At 33.2% G+C, this 27,962-nt stretch overlaps 1 protein-coding gene across 9 annotated transcripts in view; it reads left to right on the top strand.

Annotated features, from left to right (window-relative positions):
* LOC123714674 (poly(rC)-binding protein 3) overlaps positions 1-27,029 on the top strand; it is a 103,888-nt gene extending 76,859 nt beyond the window's left edge. For 4 of the 9 annotated variants that reach the window (XM_045669067.1, XM_045669076.1, XM_045669057.1 and 1 more), the window contains 11 exons: positions 14,187-14,398; positions 15,928-15,984; positions 16,208-16,324; positions 16,748-16,900; positions 17,792-17,899; positions 18,905-19,024; positions 20,456-20,557; positions 21,898-21,991; positions 22,683-22,807; positions 23,217-23,371; positions 23,914-26,194. In XM_045669067.1, the coding sequence (XP_045525023.1) occupies positions 14,318-14,398; positions 15,928-15,984; positions 16,208-16,324; positions 16,748-16,900; positions 17,792-17,899; positions 18,905-19,024; positions 20,456-20,557; positions 21,898-21,991; positions 22,683-22,807; positions 23,217-23,371; positions 23,914-24,193 (1,392 nt within the window). In that variant the 5' untranslated portion in view covers positions 14,187-14,317 and the 3' untranslated portion in view covers positions 24,194-26,194. Of the gene's footprint in view, positions 1-13,631; positions 13,787-14,186; positions 14,399-15,927; positions 15,985-16,207; positions 16,325-16,747; positions 16,901-17,791; positions 17,900-18,904; positions 19,025-20,455; positions 20,558-21,897; positions 21,992-22,682; positions 22,808-23,216; positions 23,372-23,913; positions 26,195-26,536 lie in introns of those variants that run through there. The other 5 variants (XM_045669103.1, XM_045669093.1, XM_045669041.1 and 2 more) reach the window with 5 other exon arrangements.
* Positions 27,030-27,962: the final 933 nt, after the last annotated feature.

Raw genomic sequence — 27,962 nt, 5'->3', positions numbered from 1 at the left:
TTCATTTGTACAGTAAAGTAAACATATTTCGTATACTACAAATATCCACCATCTTATAAGAGAGTGCCGTGTCGGAACAGACTACTCTACTTGCTGTACTTAATTTAGATAATATGATATATATATTTGTGATTATATATTAAAGACATCCTAAGAATAAACCTTTAATCTTAATATTTCTCTAGGCCTGCCAAACCTCCAAAGAGAGCAATATTATCTCAATATAGTTTACAGGTAATTACTGTAAGCTCCTGTAAACGATTCGATAAATAAACATGAGCGCCAGGCAATCAAAACCAACGCTGGTGCCTTTACCGTTGTATTGTTCTCAAAACTAATTTAATCTAAAGCTTACTTCGTTTAAAACTAATTGTAGCAAACAATTTGGGATACTTAATAAAGTTAACGATAGGCAATAAATTTGGTGAAATTTGTTTTTACTTTAACGTACTTACTTTAAGTATTTTTTCAATAAAAATCGCTTTCATATATACGTAATGAGACATATTTCTACCCTTTTATATTAATGTACACAAAAAAACATGATACATAAATAAACAGTAGTCCCAGAATTTCGTTAATAAAACAATAAGTCATGTTTTTTGTCCAATATAGAAATGCTTTGAGATTTCTGCGTATCGTAAATTCCTCACGGGGAGAGCGGATATTTATTCCAGGCGCGTAGCTGGCAACTCGCAATTATTGGACAAATACTTACGAAACTGGATGGGTTTGGGCAAGAGGTTCTCCAAACGAGCGCCAAGTACGTCTTATCGAAAGCACGAGTTGATTGCATATCTATCTAATTTATTCCAACTGGAGAGAATTAAATTTATTAAGCGATTTTCAAATCTAACCTAACCGTGCTTTCAAAACTTTGCTGAAAATGTTTTTTTAACAAAATTCGAATGTGACAAATATCCGCTAACCTAACTAACTTTATCTTTCTACGGCATGATAATGTTTAATCAGGAGTGCTACGCCGTAGGTTCGTAGCATAGAAATACAATATCCAGTACTGTGCATAATTGCCTGAATTATAAATGTTACAAAATATAAACGGAAATAAACGCAGGGATAACGAAAATTCGAGATGCTCGTGAGTATATAAATTGTGACATGAAAAGATAATCGGGTTGGCGGAACTGATTCGCTCACAAATTGAATAAGAGGTATGTTCCAATGAAACTCTGAGGCGAGGGTGGAGCGAGATCGAGCGCAACGCTCCGCTTAAACTTAGCTAACACTACACTGACTAAACTTTGATATTAATAATATTTAGTATTCTCTTTGACCGAATCTCTGGAGTTTAAAAGTTTATAGACTAAATTTACTGTTTTGTTCACAAATACGTGGTTAAACTTATATCAAAAGAGAAAATAATTCGACTTAACTGTATGATAATACTTTAAACAGTAAAATAGTAGGAACCAATATTGTGTGTAAATATTCGTACTTCTATAAGTAAAATAAAGACTTCAACGATTGCACAAATTTAAATAATTACTAAAACTAATAGCACCTGTACGTGAAAATATTTCAAAACGGAATCAAAACATATTAAAACCAAAACGATAATGTCCTGGAATATCAGAGTCAACGATATGTCAAAACTATTTTCATTGCAAATTGTCAGCGCAAAGTTTGTTCAAAAGCACCTGTTTGCGGCCGCGTGTGTGCTATTAAAATCGCGATAGCTTGGTCATGTTGGCAGAATTCTATTAAATAACAACAAAGCCATAGGTTAATTTCAATTTCGTCGAGCGAGCGACATAATTAAGCTTGATCAACAATTGGGCCACGTATGCCATTGGCAGTGCCCATCGCGAACTTACCTGCCGACCGGGCGCTGACTCAAACTACTGAAAATTAGTTTCGGAATTCTGATGAAAAGTTTAATTGGATCTTCGGAGCCAATATGCTGGATCCTGTTAGCTCATGTGAAAAGTCCATTTGGGCGATGTTCGACATAAAGGAACATTCAATTTCGCGTATTTAACCGTGTCACGTCAACCAGTGACAGGAGTACACTGGTCGGTTAACTTTCGTTAAACTGATTTTGATGTTTCCGAATTCAGTAGAGCGAAACTTTACCCATATTTTCAAATACTCAGAAGCCATAAGTACATATTTTGAAAAGGCATCATTTTACGAGGTCGTCTGTGTCTGTTGTTGCCTGTCATTTTTCCTTTAATATTGTGTATATTAGAGGTAAAATGGCCGCCGATTAATAAAACATTAATAATGGATATCGCTAGCGTGCAATAATATTTTTATTAATATTTCCGTACATTTATATTGCTAGGAATGGCTATTGGGTTACCGCGGTATCTTTGTTTGGTGCGCCATTCTTCTCGGCTGGCGTCTGCTCTCTGGAATCTTATTAATAGCTGTAATATTCGAGCACGCTAGCCTGTATGAACCACAGGAATTGTTCTCCCAATGCGCTCAGCCCGGTTTCTGTTTCTACCTCGTAACTCAAGCTTGTCTTTTGTTATTCATATTTCTTTGTTTTATCGAATCTTTAGACTAGAGAAAGCTGTGATGTCAAAGAAAATGTTTATTTTAATGCTGTCCCATGCTGTACGTGACATATATTTTTTAAAAAATGTATGTAATACATTAATTTACATAATACAAATAAGCAATAAACCTTAATAAATATAACGCAAAGTCTAAGTAAGGATCATAAAAAGAGTAAAAGAAAATTCTGATAATGCTATAATAATATAGAAGTGTACAAATATTTTATTAAAGCCAATGTAGATCACGGTTTTGTCAAGATTAGGTCAAGATAACAAAATGAGGCTTTTATTGAATAAAATAACATACAATACCAACTATTCAGCCGACTATTTTCAAAACAACTGCGTTTTAATTAAAAATTGCAACCACTTCTCTAAAACTAAGTTCGGATGGTTTCGTCGATTCAATTGGTACTCCAAACTGAGCCTTTAAGTTCACTATTGTGTAGACAAAATCTCATTTATATGTAAGTATTACAAGTTTTAGATTAGAGGCTTCCAAATTCAAAAGCTATAGAAACAGTTGAACGAGGCTCTGATAGGGTATTCGTTTAGTGGTCTTCGGGACCTGCTAACGATCACTATGTTTACCAATTTGCATCATTAATGCGGTTCAAGTTGATGGAACAGAGAAGATTATATCGATACGTAAATTTATATTTTGACTATTGAAACAGTTATAAATTTAGCATGCACATTTTAAAAAATATGTTATGTTTGAAGATATTTCTGAAGGTAGGATAATTGGAAAATTGAGGTGGAAAATGGTCGCAAAGTATCGGGATCGGTGGAAAATTATTAGGGTGGAGGCGTGACATTAGGGAGTTAAAGCACTGAAGTATGTATACTTTAACATGTGCGATTCAAAACCATAGAATTTGGGAAAATGATGTAATTTTGAGCATCTAGAATCTGCTAGTTTTATAATGATGAGGGTTTTGTGACTAACAGTCGTATTAAATAATTTATTCAGAGAATAATCCAGCGTTATTTGTCCTAGCTAAAATTCACCGTTTTTACAATAGTAAATAAATTGCAAAAAAAATCCATACAATCGTTAAATAATTTATTAATAACGATTGTATGGAAATTTTTATGTCAAAACAATCGAATCTTTAAAAATTATTTTGAATTTTTAAACATCTTAAAAATGTTAACTTGCTTTCAACGAAATTGTATCAAAACAAAGTCCCCTGATTGAAAAACTATGCATAATCCGCCTTTAACATACACTGCACTCAACTTTAAACTAATAAAAACAGATTTTTAATATTTATAGAGAAAGTATCAATAAAATATAAAAGGAAGCTTAGCGTTGCGTCGGTTTGCATTCACTAAGTGAATTTATACGTTTTTCAAAACTTTATATTGGTTTTGAAACACTCATATTTTTTATGCATAAAATATTATGATAACTTTTATTGACTGCCTTTTAGACTCTTATTAAATAATATGAATGGTATAAAATATTAATAAAACATAACAAGTAATTTCTTTTTTTTTCGTTTCAATTTCAAAATTATACCAGGGCTTGGAATATTCACTGGTGGCGTAATTGTAGTACTATGTTAGAAGCCTTCCTCAGTTAAGGAATATGCATTTTTAAAACTAGTTTTGTATTCAGATCAGTAAGTCCAGATATTACCACATTAAATCAAACAAACCTTAAGCTTACTCTTTTGAAAAGTCAATGTAGATTTTATATGAATATTCTAAGGGTTATTGGTCCGATCTCAATACACATACACCTCATTTTCCTTTTATTTTAAAGACATCTGTCTAGCTTCCAGACCCTTTTCTGACCCTCGTAGGAAGTCACAAATATTTCCTGCGCCCAATGTTTATACTTTTTTGTAGGCAAATTTACTGCTACGTAATTATTTACTATGTAGATTTTATAAAACAAATGCATAGATTTCTAAACAAGCACGTCCTTTTGATTTTGTTATTTTTGTAATGTTCATCATAATAATTCATGTTATTCATGGTAGTTGGAATATGAAAATCGATATTCAAAATATATTCGTATGATATTCTGCATAATTATTTATTTAAAGTGACAAGGTCGTCTTTAATAATCTTCTTGGCAATATATGATAATATTAGATATACTAGCAGAAGCTCAATATAAATCGAAATGTAACAAACTTTTAATACTCAACAACAAATAAAATTTATTCACATAGGTAATCGTAGTTATAAAAGCTAGCACTGGCCGTTGGTCGCGTTGTGTTACAAAGGTAAATTGAATCTTTTATGATTGCAGCTTTTCGTAACAGCGCAAATAATGGCTATACGAAAGAACTTTTGTCAAAAAAAATTCAAAACACTTTCTATCACCTTTTATTCCGCACTGCAGTGTTCAGATGTGAAGATTTTTGTTTTTATAACGGAATTAGAATGTTGATTTAATTGGATGGATGGATTATTAACGATTTATTCGGATTTTCTGGATTGTTTCAACGGGTAAACAAAATAGGCCATTTTCAAGAGTCATATACGTCAGCTATTGTAATATGGATCAGTGCAAGAACAATAATGGAATATTTTCTCACTAAAAGTCACGTCGAGTCTTTTTTATGTTTTTAAACTAGTTTGACATACATATTAAAATTGAAATATTGAAGTAGATTAATTAATTGCATTTATTTAGCTGGCGATACAAGTCAACAAAGGTCAGAATCAGGATTACTTTAAAATATAATATCAATGCTATTAAATAGCTTTTTTGTGGCGATAGTGATTTAATTAAGGCCTACCCATTGCTGCGGGAAAGCTTATTTTGACTCAAACAAAAGAGATAAATTGAGAGGTAACTTCAGTAACAATCTAAATACGCTATCACATTGCTCACAAAGTATAATACAATAAATAATAATGAAAATGGTTATATTGTGTTATATAATATCTTGAAGAATTCGGTGGAATTCTGACTAGTGAGTGGAAAAATGTGGCCTCTGTATACTTTAATGCATTCAGTTTAAATTTACGTATTATTTTCGAATAGTATAAAATAAATACATTTTCCGAATTCACTTGTAGCCTTTTGTATTGTATGAGCACAAAATATTTATTATTGTGTAAGTTGATTAAATGTACGCCAAGAAAAATATCAATCTTAGAATTATTTTGGGAGCGGGAGCTCTATGAAAAGACCTATATAGGCGGTTTAGCAAAAATATTACCTTTTTGGACACAACAGAAATTTTCGGATTATTTTGAAATGGATTTAGGTATCTATGTTTTGACAACACAAGTCTAGACACCAATTAATTCGAGAGAAATCCGAATTACGTGATTATGTCAGATTTCGGATAGAGTAAAAATGATAAATACACTATATAAAATACACTATATTTTATAACATTTTAACAATCCACGAGCATGGAAAATCACATTCCAATTTAGAATTGTGTTATTTTAATTAAATGATAGTAAACAAGGTGGACCTTCTGTACCTCTAATTGAACTTTTGATTTGGTGGTATTTACTCATAAACGTTATATTATAAACGCCAAATTTATAATTTATTATTTAAACAAAAATTAGAAAAGTTTGTAAATAAATCGAAACAATCCTATATATCTTTTACAATGTTACAATGAATTTAACGACTAAATTAAAACAATTTGACAGAAATGTCCAATAACCTAAAATGGAAATTTTAACAGGCGAGTTAAAATTTCCATTTTAATTTAATACACATTTAATTAAATAGAAACACAGGCAAAAGAACACAAATTATGTGTGTTGTAAAGACGGGGTACGCACCCATAGCCGCGGGCTCTCGCTCCAAATTACACGTCCCAGATATGAACTCTTTGTCCCAATTCTACTTTTTATTCCTAATAAATTTGGCATTTACTTAGATTTTTTTTATTCATGTTTAAGCAATTTTTGAAAGTCGTTATTCAAAACAGCTAGAGCAGTGTTGGTCTAGTGGCTTCATCGTGCGACTCTCATTCCTGAGGTCGTAGGTTCGATCCCCAGCTTTTCTTTCTATGAGCACATTTAACATTCGCTCAAACGATGAAGGATAACATCGTGAGGAAACCGGCTTTCCCTCGACCCAAAACGTCGACGGCGTGCTTGGGACACAGGAGGCTGATCACCTACTAGCCTATTAGATTAACAAATGAACATGAATCAGATACAGATCTGAGGCCCTAAAAAGTTTGTAGCGCCACTGATTTATTAATTTGTATTCGAAACGGCTCGATACGTGGAGCAACTAATTGAATTTCTACCGACATTATTTTTCATTGATTGAACTACTCAATAATTTTAATACAAATAGTAACATGAAACAAAACAAAAGTAAATACATATTTTTAAACATTTTTGGGCTCGTCAAATATCTTTAATTCGCTTAAACTCGAACAATTTTTATAATGAGTTAAATCTGCTACATTTTACGATAGCAGTACAGATCAAAATAATTTGAAAACAGATTCGTAAAAACGTTTAATTTATTTCCGATCTCGCTTACAAAACTTTTTATGACTTAATTAAAATGAAATAAAAACAATGATATCAAAGAAAGAATGGAATAAGAAATTCAACAGTGACAGAGGTTTCAGAGGGAATTAAAATACCGTTGTTTGAAGATTATAATTATCATTTTTGGTATAAAAAATCTCTTTGTCCGTGAAAAGTGAATAAATTAGCGCACGATGCAACAACAAGTCAACACTAAATATTAATCATGCTAGTTAGCACCTCTTAAATATACTCTTTAATTAAATTTCTGTCTGCGTTGTTACAATTAAGCTCCCTTCATGATATAAAAAGTAATGTTAATAAGATCCTGGGCCTCCGGTTTAACGCGCTGCTAAATCAAGCAGCTTTTCATTTCGGCTGAGGTATGTGATCATTTCTTTTCCGGGCCCGAATACCAGGTGAATTAAAAGTTGTCTATGGGGTAATTATTTCTTCCTTCATTCGAAATACCCTTTTCCCTACTGACGGCAACTGGAATCACGACAATTTAAATATCTTACATAACACATTTATTTACCATCTTACTACGTTTATAGGTAGGTTCTATAGAACATAAAAAATGAAATTCAATTTTCTGATTTATTTGTGTCATAATATTCTTCGTAATTATTTTTCTATATAGAAATTATATCGATGATAGGGAAACGATACAACTTGAATGGTCACAGTGAAAGTATTCATATGAAAAATCAATAAAATTTCGGGCATAAAAACAATGCGATGCTACATTTTAAACCGTCCTTCTATAATTCAGTAGTCAACTGGCAAAATATGTTTAAGCTGCCTGAAACCTGAGTCTCAGTGATAAATAATTGAAAATCACAAAGAACTTTGCTTATTTGCATAATAATAAGAAAAACTTCATGCAGATACATTCTCATACTCAAAAAATATATCAGGGCTTAATTGCCAACTGTCCGTTGCTCTTCTCTGCACCTGATCCCTTTGCAAATTTGAAATTACTTAAAGGCAAACAGAGTACTCAGTAAACCTAACAGAGTAGTAAATACAAATATTCAGAGCGAAGGGGAATAAAATTTATACGTGCATACATAAACATAGGTAAGACAATTACGGGATTTAGTTTCTTGATGGCCAAGAGAGTCAGCTCTGGACAAAGATGAACCTAATCGGATTCCTTGACTCCGCAATATGAAATCCGACGCGGGGGAAATACGTTTAAAACTATAATCTCTTTTTATCTGTACTAGTTTAAATTTCAGTACTGAAAAATCTTATTTGTTGAGACTAAACTTTACCAAACTTTAACTAAAACTTTAAAACGAAATTTATGTTTTCATTGGTACTTCTGTCTGAAGTTTTGATTACTACACCATAATTTTCGAGTCAGGAATTTTAGAAAGCGACCGAACTATCACTGAGCTGTTAGGGCGTAACTTGCAACAGATCACGCGAAGTATATGATATCTACACGACACAAAAGACAAAAATATTTTTAAAATATAAATTTGTATATTATGTCAATACCTATATTGATAGTGATGTTATTCTCATCACAGTTTAGAATTAACATACCAACCAACCAACCTCTTGTTTACAATTTGGTCGAGTTTATATTGTAGACTGCGGTATTTAAACTCAAACGTGTTCTGATATATGAAAATATTAATGAAAAATTCAATTGCTATAAGTATTATACAAAGTAATTATTAATAAACAATGTTAATAAATTGACATTGATATTCAATTATATTGTTTTATTTATTTAACACTTAGATAATAATACGAAACGACCCGGAAGCTTAAAGAATAATTTCGGTGACTTCATAAACTTTTTCAAATAACCATTAGTAAGAAAAAATAATAAGAAAATTATGGAAATTATTAAGTAAAATAATTGGTTTTGGTTTTTAAAGAAAACAATTAATATAGAGCTTAAAACAAATCTAATTTAAAGGTTAGAAATACGAATATTTCAATTAGCACACTGAATGTGAAAATTGTGATGCTAGTAAGTTTAGCGTTTAGACTCAAGGGAATTTTCAGTCCAAATTGAAGCTCACAGGACAGATCTGCTGAATTTAGATACTCTAAATAGACAGACGTCTAGTACTAGAAAGCCTACGAAAAGAATTATCATTGGAATGTACCCAGTACTTATTGAGTGTAAATTGTTTCCCGTGAATAGAAATAAAACTATATCTTTCGGTAAACATAAAAGAGACAACTAATACGATACTTAAAATTTAATTGAAATTATAGCCATTATGTTAGTTTTACAACAATTGTAACAAATTTTCTAACAATGGGAATCAAGATATATTTGAAAGGCTTATTATGTTTGCTTTGTTTGCGGACCCAAGAACCGTCATTAATCAAAACTTGGGAATAAAATTACTTACGGGCATTACAAAATTTAATACATATTTGCTACAATTTTGTTTCAAACTCACTGATTTTCCTAATCCAATCAATCAATTTATATTTACGAGTGTATTGAATCCATTGGGATTCAAAATATACTTCAAGTCTTAGAAACAAAAAGGCTTTTATATTTTAACAGATAATGAATACTTTATCCCTGTTAAACTTTTTATTTCTTCCACATAATAGAGAATGGGATACATTGATGTTGAGAAACTTTACAATTAGGACAGTCAAAACAAAATTGGTTTGATATTGTCTAAAGACTCCGGGTTCCAATAGGTGCCCATATGTTACATAATGATAAAGAAAATGCGCCCGCAACAAAAACTTATGGCGCTACAACCTCTTTGGTCTGGGCTTCAGATTACTGTATTTTTTTCGTGGTCGTTTATTTTTTCTAATAGTCAATTAGGTGATCAGCCTTCTGACAGACGCTATGGACATGTTGTGTCTAAAGTATTCCTGTTTCCTCACGATAAGTTACATGCGCACATAGAAACTTCATTGATGCACAGCCGGGGTTAGAACCTCAAAGATTAGAACCCCACGTTTTGTTTATACCTCGTTAGACATACTAGTTAAAACTGTAATTAACTTACATTTACATGACATTGTTACTAGAAACAATAATACAATGAATACAAAATTATGTACGTTGCTTACTAAAGCACAATTGTGAAGTAGGTAATCAGCCTAAGCATTCTGATGGCTTCACTTCTTACAATTAATTATTATTGGAAATAGTATTACTGCGTTTATATTGTTTCTTATATTGTTAAAGATAAAATAACTTGTAATACTTTAGAAGTTGTTTAGAAATGCGCCTTGTCCTATATTGAATTATAATTAAACACACTCTTTAATCCACATTAAATAACTAATTCTGCACTTTCAATACAATTATGCTTCTTTTTAATGTAAAATTATTGTTGAAGAAAAATAACAAACTCAAAATGTTTCCATATGACTTCATGTTACGATTAAGACAATTTTCTGGATGTCATATATATTTAAAATCTTCTGTAGACATTCGGCACCACTATAGTAATAATTTTACAATTTAATATAACAATACCCGCCGTAACTATTATTGCCTAAACAAAGCGGTAATTCCAAACACTGATCACAGCAGGTGTATTGATGAATTCGCTCATAATACGCTGCCTTAGCAGACAGTAACTGTCGTATCTGTCGTAAGTTAGATGCCAAGACCTAGATAATGTACGTATCTCATTGTAAGCCACAGGAATCCGTGTGAGCAGTTAAGTTCTCAATACAGATATCGCATTCATGTATGCGGCTTTCTAGTATTCCTGTTTATTAATAGAATTCTATATAAACTATAGTTGATGTGTCACTGTAATTGGAATGCCGATCGGTAATGAGTTTAGGTAATAACCCGCACCTACATTTACATATTTGTAGATGATATTGTAGATCACAATAGCTAAAACAGTGGCGCTAGATCGTGATCTGTTTTTTTTTCTAATAGGTAGATGCTTACTCTGACACACGCCGTCGACTTATGGCATGCCGTCGTTGAATGCATGCCGTTTTGCTCACGATGTTTTATTCACCGTAAGATCGAGTTAAAAATATAACTCGGAAGTTATATATTTACTGGACTATCTGAAAATAATAGGTGAAATGTGGAACATTGGCTTCAATGGTAGTATGTTCAACTACAGAAAGTATTTTATATTTTATTGAAAACCCGATTGAAAATTTATTGAAAATTCTACTGTGATTCCTCTAAAGTTATCTGACCTGCGCTTGATCAGTTACAGTACATACGTCTGCGGTATCTCTAGACAAAAATCAAACGTCTTTCTGTGTCTACTTAAACTATTTTGATGCTGGAAATTGAACACAAGACAGGAATTTGTGTTGTACGCCCAACGTCCACGGACGCCGTCAACAAATTAAATTTTCCTAATTTTGTCTATGGATTTTTTTCATAACCTGTGTAAAAATTCTCACAAGTATATTGAATCGACTTCCATTGCGCGTTCGAGAAATGTTTGCATTTACCATATTGCAAGCATTTTTCGACGGCTGAAAAAAGTACAAAACTTAAAGTAAATCAGACATTTATTATTCCTGAAGAAAATCAGTTTCACTTGAATCCATTTGCATAAACGGTTCAGCGGAGTATACAAGATGACAAAATCCACTGACCTAATTTAAGAGTTAGCTCTTTTTATTGAGGGATTATTAACTTTAATTAGTTTAAGAAAGTGGACGATGGCATTTCGATTTCTTTTCTGAATCTTTTATTATCTTTTGTCGTCTGAATTATTCGATGTGGCTCAGAATATAATTAGGTTTATAAATGAGTAAAATAGTATATGCTTTCCAGTCAAAGCGGCGCGGTGGCTGTATACATAGACTTTAATGTAGTATATCTTTTTTATTATTCAAATAATTTGGTATTTTTAATGAATATGGCTCAGTTGCTACATTAGTAAATACATAATGAGTAATAAATATACTTAAAGGGCGTTTTCAATTATCAAATATTAAATAAGCTGTAAAAAGTTGTATAGAGTTTAATTTATTACAGATTAAACGCTGTTAAAATTTCTATCCCCCTTTTTCAGAATTCATTAAATAAGCTATAATGACATTTCACACTAAGTCCCTTCACTTGGTATCATGTGTTACGTGGTATTTTGTGAATAAATTGCTACCCGCCTTAACCGTTGTCATTGGATTATAATTATTGTTCTATTTGTTGCCACCCGCTTGGTTTTCGCGTTTTAAATATGAAATAACAAGTGATTAGGCGTTTTCTATTCATAACATTTTTTAAATATCTATCGCAAATAATACCTAATATATTCACTACTTGTAATGCTTTGAAAATAACAATGATGAATTTTGATGGAAAGGGTGTATCTGCTTATACAAACCATATTTATAAATTACTAGGCCCGTCCCGGCTTTGCACGTCGAAATATTTTAGAACCTATGGCGATTTTTGCGATGGTCAAGAAAATTTTGAGGTAACATAATATACAAAAATACAAATCTTTATTCTTTATAAAATTGGCATAGAAATGTACTAAAAGTACCGTAAAGTAGTCATTTAGCAATGCCTTTCTTTTTACTTTCAAGGGTTATGTTTCTTAAATTATGATTTATGCGAAAAGACGTTATCTATGGTCCCTATAAATATGCGAATTAAAATACCATTACCAATATATAAAGAAAACGTCAGAGGTAATATTCTAAAAGGTTTAAAAAACGCCTTTATTGTTTACTAAATTTAGTAGCATCTCTGCAAGTAGTGTTATGTAAGTACATCATAGTACTATAATTCACCAATCAATAAAACACGTATTATAATTGCAAATAGTTAAAAAGTATTGAGCGCCTATTTAAAAACACTTGATGAAGCATGATACTTTAAAAATAAATTTTCAAAAGAAGATAAGGCTATATTTAGAAATTTATTTGAATTTCACGAGACATCGTTAGGTACACTTCGCTTGTGATCCTACAGCGTACAAACAAGAAATGAAGCAGTCCATTAGTGTGGAGATCCTCGCTTGAAAACACCCTGCATTTTTAACAAATATTTACAGCACCGACTTTAGCTACTATGTCGGAAATTACGAGTCTGTCCAATTTTTTATAACTTTAAATGTGAAATAAAGTAAATATATTCAATATGAAAATCATAGCAGTCCTGTGCATGTACTATTTCGACTATCAAGGATTTCCCTCAAAATATAAAATAAATATTAAAATACCTAACTTTTGAAAGTTGCCTAATGCATTAGTTTCAATATTTTTTGTGGATTACTAATAAGTGACATTAAGTGCCTATATTAACCAGGTAACAATATCAACAGGATAATCATCTTTAAGGACCAATAAACAGAAATTAAAGAATTTTTAACACTATTTGTGGTGCATGATATTATGAGATTTTTTGTCCAAATATGTATATAAAAGTAACCGTAAATCATTTAGATATAACAAGCGTTCATACAGAAAATAGTAATTAATAATGAGAGTAACTAAACAAAGTTACTCTGCACCTAACTTTTATCGCTTAATAACTCTAAACCTATTTGGATAAGGCCGCAACGCAAACCACGAAGTTTAATATAACATACTCTGTAATACTTAGTAGCTCTGTGGTAGGTATTTGGAAATGACACGTAAATCTGACGTTTGACACCATTCAACTCAATTGAAAATGAAAAGGCAAACTTCACTCCGACGCGTCATCTGCGTCGTTGTTAGTTTTATAATATTTTGTGATTGAAATTAATTGTGATAAGTGTGATTTTATACACAATCCAGTGATAGTATTAATGTTACGATTTGTTATGTTATTGATAAAAAACGAAGTATATTACGAGGTAAGACGACTGGCTTTCAACGGAAATAAAAAAAATTGTTTGGCCTGTCGGGATCGATAACCCGGTCGGCTAGCCATGAGGCGCAATGCTAAGGTTATGTCGCGAACCAGTATCCGAGTTCAAGTAACGGTTCCTAACTCCCAGAGGCGGACCGCGACGGCTCGCGTTGCAACCGCAGAATCCGGTCTTACTTGTGATCAATTAGAACCACACAGTGTCTAGACCCTCATTAGCTGTCCTCATTTCGTTGCGCTTCTCGCCAATTATCACTGTAAATAAATAATTATTGTTACTTACTATTTAGCTTTGCTTTGAAACAATAAAGAGTGCACATATCCTATACCTTTAGAACGCTCGACACCTGTGAATTTTCCTTTTGAGATGTGCGCCTGTTTTCCAGCTTACCCTGCCTGCAGTGCGTGCCAAGAGCCCCAGAGTCCCAGCCATTAGATTGAGTGGAGTGTCCCCTGCCCACACGTAGCCCTGTACGAAGCCATAATTCCACGAGACACTTCGGATATCTCCTCCAGCATGGATCTGGAGAAAGCCCCTACTCTTCACGAGGAAGACTCCAAAGTCACCCTTACTATCAGACTGATTATGCAGGGGAAGGTAAGAAATGATGCTTTAATAGATCAACATAGTGAAATTGGCAATACAACAAAATAGTGTCCCATTTCTTTTTTTTAAACCTACTTGCATTTCATTTTTTGTACTTGATATGTATTATTTAGAACTGCATGATTTGCAATATTATCAACATAGCCATACCTTGTTAATTTATAAGAATTCTGTTATCAGCAATAACATACACATAGTACATATGAAATTTTTATACCTTTGTTTCTCTGTTATCAAATGTTACAATATTTCACTATAATACATTATATTGCAAGAGTAAACAAATAGTTTTGTTTCCTTTTATGTATCATAATTATAAATTACAAACATAAACTTTACTATTATATTTAATAAAAATAGTTAAAGGATCTATTCCCATAAACCATATGAAAAAATAGAAGACAACTATCTATTACTTTTTAATCTAAATAATAAACTCACATAACACTTCATTAATAACACATCTAAAAGTATAATTAAAAGAAACAAAGTTTTATTAATGAGAGAAACCTTCTGTTTCCAATGATAACCAATGAAAATTAATTTAGTAAAAATGTCATGTTTAAGTATAAACTACTGCTAGCTTTAGATATCTTTTAAAACTACTTAGTCTGAAAATAATAAATAGTTGTACTACTTTAAAAATAATATTCTCACCAATTTTGTAGTTATTAACACTTCCATCTATCTATTCTCATAAAAAGTCATAACTCCTTATAATAAACCATTTATTTGCTACAATTATAAAACATTGTTAAACTTACAGAATATTTATTAGCTACATATATTAGGCACAAGTCTGTGAAAATAGATTTCTTAGTCATCCGAAGATTTATTGATGTTAGTTACTTATCTACATTATAGGATTAGATATTTACTTTTAATTGGCTGTAATCCAATACAGAGTATTTTTGGCAGCAAGCCAACGATCGGCACTTGCTCTGTTCATCAAACATGTTGATTTGTTTTCTTTTGATTATTTACACAATATCATTTCCATGACCCAAAACCATCATTTTGTCCATTCAAGGTCCATTTTTTCATTTCAATTCTTAAACTTTTCTAATTAGTAATTTTAAATTTGCACCTGTTCAATGTACTTATAGTTGGTAATTAACGTTATTTTAGTACAGTTCTTTGAACTCTGTGCAGTTGCATCGTGTCGTTGATTTTCGTTTGCTATTTGTGTCGTTTAAGATGCACGGCTTCGACGCCTAGACATACGTTCACGCATTCCTTGCATTCTGTTGGAGTCAGCTTGCTATGTTGCCAGGAACTGACTGATGCCCACTATTCAGCCAATAAAACTGTCTTCGCGAATCCCTGATGCGTCTATTATTGCAAAGATTCGACTCTAAACTATATAGACATTAGACGAGAAAATCTGTACATTATAAATCTAATGAACATAATAACAAGTGCACTTGTCACAAACTGTTTGCCAATGGCATTATTTTATCATGTTAAAACTGTTTAAGTCTAGTCATGTTGAAATTAAAGTTTAATTTGTTTTCTTTTAGGAGGTTGGCAGTATTATTGGCAAAAAAGGAGAAATTGTTAAGCGATTCAGAGAAGAGGTCAGTATAAAGTAAATAAATACTGTTTTTAGAATTAATGTCAGTGAAAAAGATGCATGCGAAACACCACAATAGTATTTTTATACTAGTTTCACCCAAGGTGGTAATATGTATTTATAAAGTACAGGTACCATCACTTTGTACCAGTGACAATTAAACAAATTTGTTTTATACAAAGAAATAAAAGAAATTTTGTGTACTCATGAGAAAATTTATATTTCAGTCTGGAGCGAAAATCAACATATCAGATGGATCATGTCCAGAGCGCATTGTCACAGTTACAGGCACAACTAGTGCTATATTCAAAGCATTTACACTTATCTGCAAGAAATTTGAAGAGGTAAATTTTTAAAATCTTGTAATGTTTATTATGAGAAGTTTTTTATTACTTAATATATAATGTATATTAAGATACCAGACATGACACAACAGACAATATGTAAAGGGATGTGTGTAGAAATATTATGAGATTTATGAGGAATAAACATCGCTTAAAAACACTGATGTTGGTCCTGGGTTTTTTACAACAGACACAACAATAATGGTTTTTTAATTTTCCATAAAGAAAAATTATCAATCACTACTTTGTACGATTATTCACTAACAATTAGAGCAAGTGTAAAACACTTAGTTTTGTAAATAAATTAGACATTTACTTCAGGTTATAAAAGATAAAATTTTCCCTGTTCTTTAGGGCTTTTATAACATAAAAAATCATTGATAATTCAAATTGTTGTATTCATTTTATTTTTGTTAAAAACAGTGGTGCTCACAATTCAATGAGGGAGGTGGCGGTGGCTCTCGTGCACCCATCACGTTACGTCTCATCGTACCCGCTTCACAGTGCGGATCTCTTATTGGAAAAGGTGGTTCCAAGATTAAGGAGATCCGAGATGTCACCGGCGCTAATATACAGGTAAGTTATCTCCAAATGTTCCTTATATGTTAAGAACTGTCTGTATTGTTCATTCTAGTCATGAATTTGTATGTAAAGTTTAACCCGGCTCGACACAAAATATTACTGTAAAGCATATAAGCTTGATATGAAAAAGTAAGCGTTTATATTAGGAGAGGATATTTCTAAATCTGTGGTTTTAATTTTGAATTGATGATGAAACCATTTAAATTATAATGTTTATTTACACCTTAGTTTATCACGCGGCCTACGTGAACGTAATACCCCACTCTGAATGCGCGGTATTTATAAATTTATAAAAATGTTCAAAAATGAGTACAACTACAACTATCACAGAAGCAAAATAAACTTTGAGGCAAAGATCGAAACCTTTTTTTTTTGAGTCGTGTATTCACGTCCATATTGTAGTGCAATTGGAAAATAGCAGATCATAGTTTCAAAAATTAAATTTTCTAAATAGATTTGAATGTTTCCGTTTATTAACATGAAGTATATGGACATTATACATGATTTGAAGTTGTGATGTGAACTGGTGAGGTTGCAAAAACTTACCCAGATACAGCGAACGGTTATAACATGTCTCAGCCACACTCTCAAATACAGAGTGTATTATGTCGCTCATACCAAACAATCACAAACTCATGCACTCATGCATACTTACCTTCTTACACGATTTTTTGTTTGATTACATTTATTATTAAGACTACTTTTTATATTTATATTTGTTGTTACAAATATATTTATGAATAAAGTTAATTTTTTATAGACTAGACTATGTGTTTTTAATTAAAAGTGCAATTGAATTGATTGAAGTATGGGTTCAATGGCTGAAGACTTGACCGGTGAACCAGGTTGTATTGTTTGTCTTTAAATATAATTTTTGTTTTTCAGGTTGCTAGTGAAATGTTGCCAAACTCAACAGAAAGGGCCGTTACGATCAGTGGTACATGTGATGCGATAACGCAATGCATCTATCACATATGCTGTGTTATGTTAGAGGTAAGTCTTTATATTATCTATATTTATATCCTGAATGATCATCAATGTCGTTGTCAATTTTCGTACAAAATAAATTAGTCTTACTACACAGCTGAGTACTTATCTTGACAGAAAGAGTACTACAGTTAAATGAGTGGAATTAGGGTTTCAATTAGTATATTTTATGATTTAAATATCAAATAATTTTCGGTATGATTTTAAATTTAATAAAGAGCCTGTTTTCAAAGGAAAAAAGAAGAAATATTCTATGTATATATGATGAATGAAATATATTATTTATAATAAAATAAAATTCCAATAAAAATTAAATATAAAAAGAACATTTGCAGTTTGTTATTTAATAAAAGTTAATTAAAATCCACAAATTTTTCAACCAAAAAAATCTTGTACTAAGTCAAGTGACAAGCCAAGACTCTTTCTTCAAACCAACAAATTACCAATATTATAATTAAATAAAATGTCAGTTTTGACACATGACAGATAATTAACAATCTAAAAAAAGTATAATTATTTTATTTAGTACATATATTTGCTAACAAATAGTTTTTCCACATTGTTAGGTAATAAATGTGTATCGTTTACAATAGTACAAGCATATAGCCGCGACGGCAGCTAAAAACTATAAATTATATTAAATAGCCTAAATTCCCTTTTAATATTTTTTTTATATTTCCTAAGATGTATATAGTACATATAAACTTTGGTCTGAATAACGTTTGTGTAAAAAAGATTTTTGTGTATGTACACAACCCAACAATAGTAGCTCTTGTGTCTTTAACCTATGACATCAAAAATTTACACATAATGAACACGCAATGTTTGTGTTCCACAATAGCAGCAAGTTCAAATGTCAACAAGAAAATATTTTTTTGTTACATCTTTAACCATAATTTTTGAAATTTTTTTGAAAAAATTTTTTATTGGAATATTAATATAATTTTATTTATGTATATCATAATATTTTCGTTCGGAGACAAAGGCAGTAAATGCAATGTTATCTTGCAGAGTCCACCAAAGGGAGCAACTATCCCATACAGGCCGAAGCCTAACGTGGCGGGGCCCGTTATATTGGCCGGAGGACAAGCTTACACCATACAAGGAAACTATGCTGTGCCCGCGCAAGATGTAAGTAGTACATCGATCCATATTTAAGTACTTACCGTCCTCAATGTCAGTAATAGTTTTGAAATGCGCCAAGTGATATGATTTATAAAGTATGTATATAGAACTCGTAAGATGAGTTACATGCTACTCAACGTAATAAAATCGAATGTTTAAACAATTTGTTTTATTATGAACATACAAAGTATTCATATATAAAATGTAGTAAACTTATATAACTTTGAAAAAACTGTGGTGAAATTTAAGCAAATTACAGACAACCATAGATAGCAAATATTTTTACAAGTACGTACGTACGTATACGTACTAAAAAGTTTGGAACTTAAATTAAAGAATGAACTGAAAATATGGGAATCAAAAATTCAATCATTCTAACTAAAGTAATATACTATTTTTGTCTCATTTTATCACAGTGTTTACACAATTTGACAGAAAGAGTCAAAAAAAGGGCAATTAAACTGATGTGACTTTAATGAATAAGAGGTTTCTGTATAACAAATTAGGTCGATCTTAAATCGTTTGGATCATTTCAAATAGATGCTGAATAATTGTTATGATATTGTGAGATCTGACTTATTTTTGAAAAAGTATTGATTTTGATCCATTTAAATAGCAGCAGCTCAGATTTATAAAGCAGTGTCGTTCTAGCCAAAAGTAACTACAAATTAGAATTATACGTTTTATTATATATAGCATATTATTGAATTTAGGATTCTCTCATAACTATAATTTTAAAGAAAATGTTTGTTCAAAAAATAATTTGATTTTGTTTTAGTTGTTTGTGAAACTTTAAAAGCTTATGTAGATTATGCGGAACATGAAAGTTATTTGCATACATCAAGTATATTTGAATACATGCTTGTTAAGTTTTTTGCTTGGCAATCAGTGTAGAATTTTTGCTTTTAAAGTTTTCGAAGTAATTGACTAAGGTGTCTATTTTAGCGGAGTCCAAAGTTAGCCGAATCGAAAACAATAAGCCAACTGTCAGCCTTATTCATAACACGACTCTAAAGTGCGAACTCTCTGTCAATATTTATGTACTAAAAGAGATTTAGTTTACATACGCTTACATAAGATAATATAATCTAAACAAAAATCTAAAGGTTTATTATATATAATAATCCTTTAGATTTTTGTGAAGCCCCTAAGCATGTTTTGTCAGACGTTTTTATTTCTATAATGACGTAAAAGTTGTAAACATTAAATAGCTATTTGCGGCTTAGTTCGTTAATGAATCATGTCGGAATGTTCGAGTAAGATTTGGGTAGGTCGCAGGTAAACATAGAACAGATAGGAGGTACTTAATTTAGTGCGAAAGAGTTTTGTGTATGATATATTTAAAGAGGGATAGTGTTTCCTCGTCAAGTACATAGGCAAAACTTATGATGGGCGCAAGGGTATATATAAAAGATTAGCTAGTGTGGGCATTGTCAGGCGGTGTGTGCGCCGGTGTTCCCCCTGCTGGAGATGAAGCCGCCACTCGCGGGCGCCCTGCCGCCTCATCACCTGCTGCCGCCGCCGCTGCACGACCACCTTGTGAGTCGCGACCTCATAGAACCCTTGACCCCACCTCGCATACGTCGGATCCTACGCTGATGTTCCACGAATCGGCACTTCTGAGCAACAAGACCAGAATTATTAAACACTTTGCATCTAGAGTTGAAGGAATCCAGATATTTTAATGATCAGATCAAAAAATATTTGGTTTTCATAAGTTAATTATAGTATTTGCGTTCGTCTCATTTGCGCCTTCGAACGTTGTTTTACGATTCACGTTATAAGAGATTAAAGAAGTGTAAGAATACATTGATAAGCATGGTTTATCTGCTTTTTATTCGATAGGACGTCAGCGTAGAATTGATGATCAGACGCCCATTCTGAATGATCCGTATATATTTAACACCAAGGCGTCGATTATCACGTTAAAACAATCCTGCCTGTACCTAATGTCTTGTATGTACGGGTATTGTCAATTTAATGCTAAAGGATCTATGAGGTTGTGTAGAACATTGAGTGACAAATTTGATTGGTGCTGCCCCGGTTACCCACGAAATGGATGTTTGGTATCGAGACCCCTGTAGCGTTGCCCCTTTAACTAAATAGATACCCCGGTGATGTGGTCCATAGTATGTTTAGTCATCCAAAGCTTTTAGGAATACTATCCCCTAAAGTACTGCACGACCCCTTCGCCCAGTATTTAGTACCATCCTTTAGACAGCTTAGTTTCTTTCAGCATCGTAAACATTATTATAAGAATTTGTTATATTATATTCACAGTAAGCTTTATCTGTTTGTTTTCTGGCATCGCCGTGATAAATGCTTTTATGTTTATAAAATTCACGCGCGCTGTGGTTATGTAATAATCATAATTATCAAAATCCCGTACTGCACCTCTCCTCGTTGTCTTACCTTTGTCCATTAATTTTTGTTGAAACCATAACCTCGTGAACGCATGAGATGTTATGCGATTTTTACGTCATTAGTGATCATATGCCATTATCCTATTGAAGGTGCTTACATCGGGCAGCACCATTCCTGGGCTCACAATGTGGTTGGCAATATTGAAACCGAAAATACGAAGCCCTAATCCAATAGTCCATAACGAACCTTTCCTACAGTAGAGTTAACCCAGGTGATGTGAGCAGCGAATAAATGTTAGATTACCTGATTTAAGCGTACTTCAGGTTGTATTGTTATCCAGCGATCCCATCCCGGCTATGTCAGAAGAAAATAAAACAAGCAGCTGGGGCTGTAAACGTTTACAAGCTTGGTAAAACCTGGTGCATATTTTACTTGTAAATTTTCAGGCCAAACGGTTTTTGCCAAGCTGAAATGACTGTTGTTTCATATAATAATGACATTTATGTAATTTGTAGATGGGTGGTTTGGGCAAATCTCCACTTGCGGGGTTAGCAGCGCTCGGTCTCGGTGGATTGGCTCCAGGAAACGCCGGTGGTTTAAACCCAGCAGGTAATCATTTTTCATTTCATTTCATATCCTGAGGCGTAGTAAATCCATAACAACGATTTTAGATATATTGCTTATACTAAAACAATATTTTTACGATTTAGTTAAACCGCCAAAACAACGTAACAACTAATAATATAACATTATATTCAATTTATTTACTTTCTAGATACAAATACGTCTGAGTGAGCGTAGATTTTATATATTACTAGCTCTCCCCGCGAACTTCGTTTCTCCTTAATGTGATTTTACTTGGCCTACCTTTTTAGTACATACACGGAACATTTTGCTATCCTACCCCAGAGACTGTTCGGTTTTCCGGAATGAAAACTTATTAGGTTTTTCTGTGAATATTTCTCTACATAAACCTCAATTCAAGTCATAATTTTCTAATAAACAAATAAAATATAGAGGTTAATAGAAGAGGGGTGAAAATTAAGGGTTGTATGTATTTTTGTATGTTATATCATAAAAAAAATTAAGAAATAAATTTTATCCAAAAAACATAAACATTTTTTTGGGGTCCACTTCTCACTTAGGGGTTTGAAATATAGATAGTAGCCAATTCTCAGACTTACTGAATGTGGATAAAAAATTTCATCAGAATCAGTCGAGCCGTTTCGGAGGAGTATGGGAAGGAGCATTGTGACACGAGAATTTTATATATATATATATATATAAATGGTTTTTGCAGCATTGGCCGCTTTAGCGGGATCGCAGCTACGCACTTCCAACCAGGGTCGTAACCAACCCGCGACTAACCAGCAATCTCACGAAATGACCGTGCCTAATGAGCTAATCGGCTGCATTATTGGAAAGGTAATTTTTTCTTTTAATGCATCAATAAATGTTTGTCCTACGTATAATAATATCGTTCATTGTATTTTAGATACAAGAGAATACTCATACATAGCCAAGATTATATAATTATTTTAGTCTAGTATCAAGGACATACCTGAAATTTTAAATTACATACCTTGACAGTTCCTATTCCTCTAACTAAAGTTTGTCCCTTGCTGTCAAATTGTGTTTACGCTGTGCTCAAAAGAGATGGGTGTTTTAAAGTTACGGTGCGATTAGACTAATGTATTTTTTATGATGAGAGTATAAATTGCTGAAAAGCACTAGACACGTCGTATGTAGATAATTAAATTACCTATCGTTTGTATGCGTTAGTTTTAATTAGATCTTAAACAGTTCAACAAAAATATTCTGAAAAAAATTACAGGGTGGCACCAAAATCGCTGAAATTCGTCAAATATCCGGAGCAATGATCAGGATATCTAACTGTGAAGAGCGCGAGGGTGGCAGCACTGATCGTACAATTACCATAACTGGCAACCCCGACTCAGTGGCGCTAGCGCAGTATCTCATCAATATGAGGTAAGTCCCACCTATATTAAGTATTTTTAATAACAAAATTATCCTTGAATTATTTCCATCCGGAAATCCATTTGAATTTTTTACCTGATCACGTCCACAATTGTACATGCCTAGTCCACCATAAACGGTTGAAATATCCTGTATTATTCCTGTTTTATCTATACCTTTATTGGGGCGTTTCGAGGTCTGAATAAAGCTTAGATCTGATCCGAGACAACGTTAGTTAAACACATTTTATGTATTACGCGTATCTTTATGATAAATTGTCTTATCATAAACTAAATGGCTTTTCTTTGTTGCTACACATATTCCTTAGTATATGAATCAAATGTCCGGTCCAATAATTTCAAATGTAACTCAAAAATACATTAGCTACTGTTTATTATTTTACAACTGCGCTACCTGTATTTATATCGCGATAAATGTACTTGTACATCATATGAAAAATAAATGAATCGAGAAGATCCGTATTCCCTAACAATGTCTCGCGTCGGAGTCGATTCGAAGCGTCCCGTCACGGTATCCTTGTCCCGCTCCCGCAGTGTGGAGCTGCAGAAGGCGAATCTCGAGGGTGGGTCGAGTTCGAGCGGGTCCGCTAGCCCTCTGGCCTCGGCCATCCCGCTCGCGCAACTGCTAAGCAAGAGCGGGGCGCTGGGCGCCCTCAGCTCCCTTTCGGCGCTCGGCGGGCTCACGGACCTGCTGGCCGGCGGACCCGCGCCCGTGCAGACCACCGGCGTGCATCGCTCGCACAAGTTCAACCGCAGGCAGGACGACGAACCCGCAAAGACCTCCAAAGAGCGCAACAAATACAGCCCCTACTAACTCCCTCATAGGCGGTGACGGGAAAGCCGACCGCGAAAGCGCGCCCCGCTCTAACGATGCCTTTCCAAATGGCTTAAAAGTAGATAGGGAACATAGATACGGGACGGATAGGGTTGACGAAGGGCGGGGTGCGTCTTCGCGAATTTCGATATCTATAATTTGATACTCTCATTAGACCGGCCGTGAAACCCGCTGACAGCAAGCTCTCGAGGCGCAAGGACGACGAGCCCTCTAAAACATCAAAAGAAAGAAAGAAATTCAGTCCCTATTAGAAACTTAGGTATGGAGATTGTTGGGGTGTTAGTTAGGAACATATTTTGACCACTAACCTACATATGAAACTATTGAAAACAGGAACGAAGTTGATCTTATATTTGATGATTGATAGATATTAGCAGATTATTTTACAAAGGAAACGTTAAAATATATTCCTGACTACAAAAATTAAAATACTTTAAAGCATCATTGTAAAGGTCGACTTATGTCATGGTTTACGTCGCTAATACGCGGTAAAATCAGAACTGAACTCATCCAAAGATGTGTGTGTCCGAAAGGACCAAAATTTCTTTTTTATATTTTAGTTTTTAAGAATAAAGACTTAGAAAAAATAATTATGAAATAATCACGATAATAAGTGAAACATCGTGTAACATACACTCAATGATGTCCTTATTTTAAGATTGATTTACTTCAAAACTAAATACTAGTGTTACCTGGCATCTCAATAAAAAATAACAATAACTAGGGATTGTGACAATAGTAGTAGTATTCTTAAGAAAAGCTTTATAGGCTGTAAAGTTTAGAGCGCTTTGCGTTTGATTGTATACAGCCGTACTGAGAGACGTGTAAATTGTAATATATTTATTTTAAAAATATATTTCTACTGGAAGTTTTTCCTATTATAAATTTTTGTTTTTCATACAAAAGCCCGGTTAGTTTTTTTTTTTGGGCAAAGATTTCTAGAAATTAATGTTGCCGTTATCCATTAGTAATTCACGCTCTCAGCGGATTCGTTTGGGTCGGTTTCCACCACCAGGGTGAGTAATGGTTCTTATCTTCGGTGGAAGCCAATCTTTAAGAGTCTATATGAAACCGAACTACAGGGTTACGACTTCAAACTATACTTCATTAGATGAAGGTTGATGAAGAAAAAATTATCGATTCACGAAGCTTATTTATTTCTTATTTACATGTACAATTAATGTATATATTTTCTTGACTACGAATATAAAAAAAACATCAAATAGAAGTATGGTTTGACTACTGCAGATAACATGTTGACTCTATATATTTTAAGTAGTGTAGTCGAGTGATATTTATAATTGGCGTAAATATTTTTATCGTCTTAATAATCATAGACAAACGATCGCCTTGGTTACAGTAAAATTCGATCGATTTTTTAAACAGTTTACCAGTTTAATGTCAAAATTCACAAGAGCCAATCAAATTATATAGCGTCTTAAGTTTTTCTTTAGCTCTACGTATAACAAATTATAAGGAACGGTAACAATTTTTAGCGTTTCGATTGGCTTTTGTTTATTTCGTCATTAATCTTACCAATATAAGTGTTTAATTCTTAAATCCACTTAATAGTCTATTCGATTTTACGTGTGTTTGCACAATTGAGCTCATTCAATTTTTATCGTGTTTAAGGAAGATTCTCGTAGTGTTAGTATGGAATGTTTTGTATTCTTTTGAGGTGAAGCTAAACGAGGGTAGTTTAGTCTCGTAGCGCTAGAAAGATGCACCCTCGCTTGGCCTTTACGTCATCTGATAAGTTAGATCTAACATAAAATCGAGGTCCAATTCGAACTTGTTTAATAATAGTTGTAGTGTGGGAAAGCAGATCATTTGCCTGCTATTGTAATTTACTTTGTAATAAAAATCATGTTATTTTTTAAGGTAATAAACATTTTCATACATTTTCAGGAAATCGTATTACTCGCTAGTAACGTTAAGGACAGTTTTTTGTTTTAAGTACATAATAAAATCATAAAGGTATTCGTGTTTTATTCTACCTAATTTAAATTTATTAAGCAGGTTTAATATGTAATATTAAATGTAAAGTCTCCTTCAAGACCCAAGCCATATCCTGCCTACTCAGGCTCACACCTCCCGCGATACCTGAAACGCTGACTTTTGGTTCACCGAGAACCCATCCTTCAGCTCACTGGATCACCCACATCCCGGTAAGAAGTTTCCTTTACATTTTAATTTGCGTCCTAGTATAATCTCTATAAACATTACTCCTATACCGGCTCAATCCATCCAATAAAGTATTAGTTTTATTGAGATAATGTTTCCAGACGGTTCAGAGATTCTAATTGTAATGTGGCGTTTCAGGATCACAATGGAGACAGCAGGCCTGCCCCTGCCCGGCTACCACTACATCGCCCCGAATCACATCGTGAAGGCTCCGATCCATTGAATGGGGCTCCGCGACCAGAGCCCTAGCGCGTACTACCTCCAGCACCACGGGACTCTGGCTCCGATATACTTCTTCAAATGACGCGACCAATCTCTGAGGGGAAGCAATTGGCAAATAGCTGAATGTATGTTTACATTTGTTACGAGTTTATAAGTATTTTAGATATTCTTATATTTATTCTCCACTATTTAATTAATTGGAGGGCGACGTGTCGATCATAGAATCGATTATCGAGAGAAAATTGATGATTAGATTTTGACATATTTAAATTTTGAATGACTGACGACCAGCCGTGAACGGCGAATGACGTCACTCGTTCACCGATCACGGAGCGACATCGGGTTATGGCTGATCGAATTTATTATGAACTTAAGCGATCAAGTTCAATTAACGGCTGGATTTATTTGGTTACGGTCGGTACAGGCAGATCGCAATGTAATGTTCAAAATGGTAATTTATACTAAAGCGAGTGTCGGCGTAGGATTAGTTGCGTTGAATCGACCTCGGACCCGCTGATGTAGCGTAGTCTTAGAATAGCGAACAGAGTGAGAGGGTTAAAGACAATATTTGTATATAAAATAATTGTAAACCTACAAATTTAGGTGTTACACTCAACATTCTCACGATGTGGCCACTTATCGTGGTCTAACTAGCGAAAACTAGTTTGACGCAACGTTCGGTGCGGTAATGGCCAGACCGTGAGATCAAACGGCTGCGTTGACACAGAGCGGCGCAGTTATTGCAACCGGTGGGATCAAATCCTTTAAGAAACTTACAATAAAAGAGGAGACAGAGAAGACATACATTATATCATTTTAATCGTATATGATCACAAAAGACATTAGATTATGTAAAAATTATGTTGCTAAATGTGATAGTCTTCTAACGTACTTACTACTTACATGATATTATAAAGATCTCTTTAACGTGGATCGGCTGAGAAATATGAGAGTCGAGCGTACTTAATATTGGTTTAGGGATCAAAGCCAAAGATTGTTGAAGTTTTTTTAAACATTATGAATGTTGTGCATAAATACTAAATTATTCTTGAGAGTAGTTGTCGACTAGTTTATATTTATAGAATTATTTTCATTCGATTACCCTCTCCGGACTGCTCATATTATTAGATCGACAGTGTAGATAGTTCAGCGGTAAGCGATATATTTCTCAAATAAATAAAAGCGAAAAGCATAAAAAAATATTAGGATAGTGTTAATATAAGTGTACCACGTTTGTTTTACGTCGTAATAACTCTCCTTCAATGTAATCTAGTGCCACATACAAATAAATGTGCCAAACAGTGGGTAGCTGAAAACTACACGGTATTTGAAAATCGTATAC

This window comes from Pieris brassicae, chromosome 1 (genome assembly GCF_905147105.1).
Source record: "Pieris brassicae chromosome 1, ilPieBrab1.1, whole genome shotgun sequence".
In the NCBI taxonomy this organism is placed as follows: domain Eukaryota; kingdom Metazoa; phylum Arthropoda; class Insecta; order Lepidoptera; family Pieridae; genus Pieris; species Pieris brassicae.
Note: the sequence above shows the minus strand (reverse complement) of the source record. Positions and strands in the feature narration are given on the sequence as shown.